General features: G+C 54.1%; 1 protein-coding gene across 1 annotated transcript; it reads left to right on the forward strand.

Annotated features, from left to right (window-relative positions):
- The first annotated feature begins 257 nt into the window (after positions 1-257).
- LOC104158090 (transmembrane protein 45B-like) lies at positions 258-2995 on the forward strand. Its single transcript, XM_009695656.1, has 5 exons — positions 258-444; positions 707-919; positions 1562-1746; positions 2415-2560; positions 2866-2995. Exons 1-5 carry the CDS (start codon positions 258-260, stop codon positions 2993-2995), a joined length of 861 nt encoding a protein of 286 aa, XP_009693958.1.
- The last annotated feature ends 1900 nt before the right edge of the window (positions 2996-4895 follow it).

Here is a 4895-nt window from a genome sequence, read left to right on the forward strand (position 1 = left end):
TGCAACCACATATATATATTTTCTTTTTATATCTCTATATAAGTACACACGTATATACATCCATACAGTGGTGCACGGTGGCAGCTTCTCTGCGGTGATGTCCCATCTCTGTCTGCAGCTGACGGCAGAGCCTTGCACACCCGTTCTGTCGGGATGCGGATCTCTGGGGACGCTGAGCAGCCCGATCTCCCTTTTGGGGATACTTTGGGTCAGACCCCAGGCACTGTTTGTCCTTCCAGGTCCAGCAAGCAAGCCCGATGCCAACGAGTTTCCTCGGCAGTGCCCTCCGGGGCACCTTCTTCTTCATTTTTGGTCTCTGGTGGTCCGTGCGATACCCCCTGAAGTATCTCGGGCGGAAAGCCCGTGCTGAGAGCCAGCCGAGCTATGGGGTCCAGCGCATGGAAATCTTCGAAGGGGCGGTCAAAGGTTTCTTTGCTCTAGCAGGTAAGAGGCAACGATGAGTCTCTGCCCCAATATCTACTGGTACTGCAGCCGCTCTCTCCCACGAGACTGAGCCTGTTTGTAGTGGGGAACTGCTGTGGGAGGGCTTGAGGACGTGCTTGTGGCACGCTCTGTGACGGGACCTTGCTACCGTTCCCCTGGGCAAATACCACGATGACTTCGTCATCGCAAGGAAAGGTTTCCTGAAAGCTTGTCCTTTCCCCCGTGTAAAAAGAAAAGCATGACCTTTCTGCTCTCTGCCCAGGGATATTGGTCGAGCAGTTTATTCCCGCTGGTCCCCACCTGCAGCTGTACAGCCCCAAGACGCACAGCTGGACGGACCTCACCCGCTGGCACTACACCACCATCTACCTCTTCTTCCTCCTCTCCGGCATCGCGGACGTCGTCTCGCACTCCCCGCTCAAGCTGCCCCTTGGTTTAGATCGACTCTCGCTATCTGTGGCTCTGTTCATCGAAGGTGAATCACACAAAGCCCCTGGGAAGAGTATGAAGGATGGGTTAGGGGAGGGAAGGGGCAACCGCTCCAAATCCCTGGGCTATTTTGAAGCTACCAAGGCTGTGTGCAGGCAGCCGGAGCTGGAGGGTGTGCAGATGCGTGATGGCACTGGCTGCGTGCTCAGGTCACCCGCTCCCTGTTCTTCTCCAAATACGAATCCGGCCGTGGCTGGATGCTCCGGGTGCACGGAGGATGCAGGAGGACCTCGGGGTGTTTGCTTCTCCTGGTGAGAAGCAGCTGGCTCTCTCTGGACTTGCAAAAAGGTGTTGTCTTCCCACTTTGGTTGGATGCACAGAGGGACAAGACCCTGATGCAAAGCTCCCCACCATCTTCTGAGCTGAAGGTCCCCATCATGCGCTGCTCCTGACGGCCCTACGGCCCTGGCTGGGCAGAGCAGACCCCGGCGCTGGGGGCTGTGCGGTCCTTGTAGGGTGAAGGTGATGACAGTAGGCTGTTTGCTGTCTGTCTCTTCCCACCAGGCAGATCATAGCAAGACCTGCAGCACAGTCTCAGCTTTTAGATGTTGTTGTTTGGTTTTTGGTTTTTGTTTGTTTAATAAAGTCCCAGAGCATCTTTTTCTAATGCAGTGTGAATCTTCTGCAGGTTTGCTCTTCTGTTTCTATGACTACAGCGATGCTGCGCTGGACCACCACCTCCATTCCCTGCTGGCCTTGGCTATCTTTGCTGGAGCCCTCTGTGCCCTCCTAGAGGTGTTCCTCCGAGACCATATCATCCTGGAGACCTTCAGGACCAGCTCCTTCCTTCTCCAGGGCTCTTGGCTTTGGCAGGTCAGTGCGTATCCAGCGCTTTCCCCTGAGCAAGGGGCTTCGCACCCAGGAAGACAAGTGGAGGGGGGCTGCTCTGCCCTTTACAGCACATCTGTTGGGGTTAAACTTGAAGGCTGGTTGGAATATCTCAGTAAATAAGAGGAGGAAAGGAGGCTTAGTGCCTCGTGGTGTCATCGTGGAGATATGCACGTGTAACATATGCAGCATGGACAAATCTGCACGCTGAATGGAAATTAGACCCCACAAGGGTGGGAAACCACAGTCATGAGTTTGTGGTCTTTTTATTAAGGCTGATTTCTTCCTCTAACTGGAAATATCTGGAAATCTCCCACGTAATCGCCCAGCTTTGGGTCTAGGGTGAAACGCACGGCCCGGCAACGTAGCCTTTGGGTTGTCGTCTTGCTCTAGGGATGCTGGGCTGCGCCACGAGCCCTAAGGCTTGTCTGCGGAGCATCCCTCTCCTCCTGAAATGCACCCCCGTGTCGGTCTGGGGAGACGAAGGTGCTTGGGGGTGCTGAGGGCAGCGGTCCAGGAGTTATTTGGGATTATTGTGCCTCTAGTCCATAGGCAGCTGCAGCAGCTTGGCTAAAATCGGGAGGAAAAGAGAGGAGGGATGTGCTAAAGCCTGATTTGTGCTGATGCCTAATATCTCTTCCATCTGCGACCAGATTGGGTTTGTGCTGTCCCCTCCGTGGGGAGGACCGGGCTGGGATCAGACCGACCGCAGCAACTTCACGTTCCTCTCCGTGTGCTTCTGCTGGCATTATGCGTGCGCTCTCGCCGTCCTGGCAGCAAACTCCGCTGCGTCTCGCTGGTACGTGGGGGAAAAAAGGGTCCCTGGGGGGGATCCCCGCACCGTGCACGAGCCGGGATGACCAAGAGCAATACCTAGACCCGATGCTACTCTGGGAAATCCAGCTGCCAGTGTATCGTGGGATAAGAAAAGTGGACGTCTGTGCACGTCCAAGCACGGACCGGTCAGTGGCTTGGCTGGAAAGGATGGGCTCGCTGCCACCGCAGAGCAAGACGGTCCTTAGCGGCCTTCCCGAGCGGGCTGGGGTGAGCCGATGGCTCTCCCTGCCTGCAAATACCTGACCAGTGTCACTGTCTCTCCTGCAGCTGCAATGAGTCCTGCCAGCTGAAATTTGGGGACATCGACGTGGAGCTGGACTGCGGCATGTGCATCCGCAAAGGCAACAAGAGCTCCAGCGGTGCCTTGCTGCCGGAGAGCGGCTCGGATGACAAATGAGGCCGCGGCGGGCAAGGAAACTTCATCCTGGCTGGCTTTTAGAGCTCTTGAGTTGAGGTTTTTAATTAGTCTTGATAAACTAACAGCGGCACTTGACGGCGGAGCATCGGAAGTGGAAGGCAGGACCCCGAAGGCGGAGCGCGGCAGGAGACGCAAAGCCTTTCCCGAGCATCACCCGAGCATCCCTTTGGCAGTAGCGGGAGCAAACCAGGCTCGTCTGGGCGGGAATTCTTGATTTTCTGTGCTGCAGCTCGGGCTGCCAACTGCAGGACTGGTTTGCTGGTGGAGTCCAACCAGTGTGGCCGATTTGGCTATTTTTTTAACATTGTTTTCGCTTCTACTTCTGCAGAAGGGAGCCAAACCAGCCTTCAAAGCTCCTGGTGGCTGTCGCTCACCCTGGTGTTAATGGAGAAGGGGGTTTTTGTACAAAACTAAACATGCACAGAGTATACGTGATCGCCAATAAAGCACTTAAACCGCCTCGATGGATCTTTTGAATACGATGCCTTGAGACTGAAGGTTAAGGAAATTTGTCTGGCCTCAAAACGGTTTGGGAGGGTAGATGAAATATCAGAGGGATGGGGCTGCGTGTGACTGAAGGTGGCCAAATCTGCCTGGAGAAAGGGCTGGGTGGCCAGCGGATGGGAAGGATGGAGGTTGCCCTGTTAGCACTGGCACATAGCTGCTCTCCTGCTTCTTTTTAATCAGAAGCTGAAAGGATGAGTCAGATAGGTGAGGCAGCTTGTTTGTGACGGGGTTTGGCGTGCCTGGGAGATGGGGCGTTTGCTGGACAGGGTTCGGCTTGGAGAGAGGGAGACCCTTGGAGCAAGATGATGGCTTCGGCCGGTCCGGGTTGGGCGTACGGATGCTCCTGGTAAGTCTCTGAGAGCCGGGCTGTGTAGCGATCTCGGCACGAGTATGGCTTTTCTCTGACGGCTTTATTCTCTCCCTGGAGCTGGTTGCTTCCAAACAAAACCTTTCAATTCTGGGTGTCCGCTTTGCGCTTGGTATCTAAGGGTACGTGTGTTGTTTTTTTTTTTTCCCCTTGGGTCCTTCATTTGGTTTGCAGCAGAACATCATGGGGAGATGCTTCCTGCCATCGAGATCAAACCCGAAATCAAAAGATGTCATTAAGCAGGATTAGCGAAAGAACAGAAAGCTCGTGACCAACATCTAAAACGCCCGTGCCGTGTCCCTCACTGAGGCCTGGGCTAGACGAACAGGTAAGCGCAAACAGCGTTGTTGTCGTTCGTATCTTTTAATACCTTTGCTGTACTCCCCTAAGACGTGGAAGAAACAGCTTAGGCTAAACACATCGCTGCTGGTCTGCAGGACTCCAAAAACTCAAGCGATTGTTGGGAGGAAAGAAAAAATTCTCCCTGGCTCAAAGCAGTTGCAATTCCCAGCCCCACGGGAGATCCCTGGAAGAGTAAGCACTGTGTACTTAATTTAATTTTATTTTTTCCTTTTGGAGCAGGGCTGGACAGAGACCGATGCTTTGTGTTGCTGGCGGCTGTCAAGAAAAGGACCTTGAGGAGCAGAGAAACCAAGGCGAGTGCAGCATTTTGGGCTCCCACGTTTGGCACCCGCACACGGAGGACTATTATTTGGGGCTCCAAAGGGGGCTGGCGTTCACGAGCAATGGTTTCTCCAGGACGTGGTGGGGAGGGTTACCTTTAGCTGGGGCTGATGGGGATCTCCGGCACTGGAGCGAGAGCTTCAAATGTGCTCCGGGGAGGCGATGCGCTCTGGTTATTAATAATCGTCATGGGACTAGAAGCAGGGTCATTCGGTCAACTTGTTATAGACTAGCTGCCATTAACGGGAAGCTTAGTGCATAGGTTATAACCCGATGTACTGCACTTTGATTGACAAGAAAGGGGAAAAAAAAACCTCTTTC

The sequence above is a fragment of the Cariama cristata genome, unplaced genomic scaffold (assembly GCF_000690535.1).
Source record: "Cariama cristata isolate BGI_N322 unplaced genomic scaffold, ASM69053v1 scaffold1400, whole genome shotgun sequence".
NCBI classification, from domain to species: Eukaryota; Metazoa; Chordata; class Aves; order Cariamiformes; family Cariamidae; genus Cariama; species Cariama cristata.

Bases quoted from the DNA above. Each gene is read 5' to 3' on its own strand.
- LOC104158090 (XM_009695656.1), top strand. From the start codon at position 258: ATGCCAACGAGTTTCCTCGGCAGTGCCCTCCGGGGCACCTTCTTCTTC. The intron at 920-1,561 runs GTGAATCACACA...AATCTTCTGCAG, and splicing joins TGTGGCTCTGTTCATCGAAG to GTTTGCTCTTCTGTTTCTAT. The intron at 2,561-2,865 runs GTACGTGGGGGA...TCTCTCCTGCAG, and splicing joins AACTCCGCTGCGTCTCGCTG to CTGCAATGAGTCCTGCCAGC.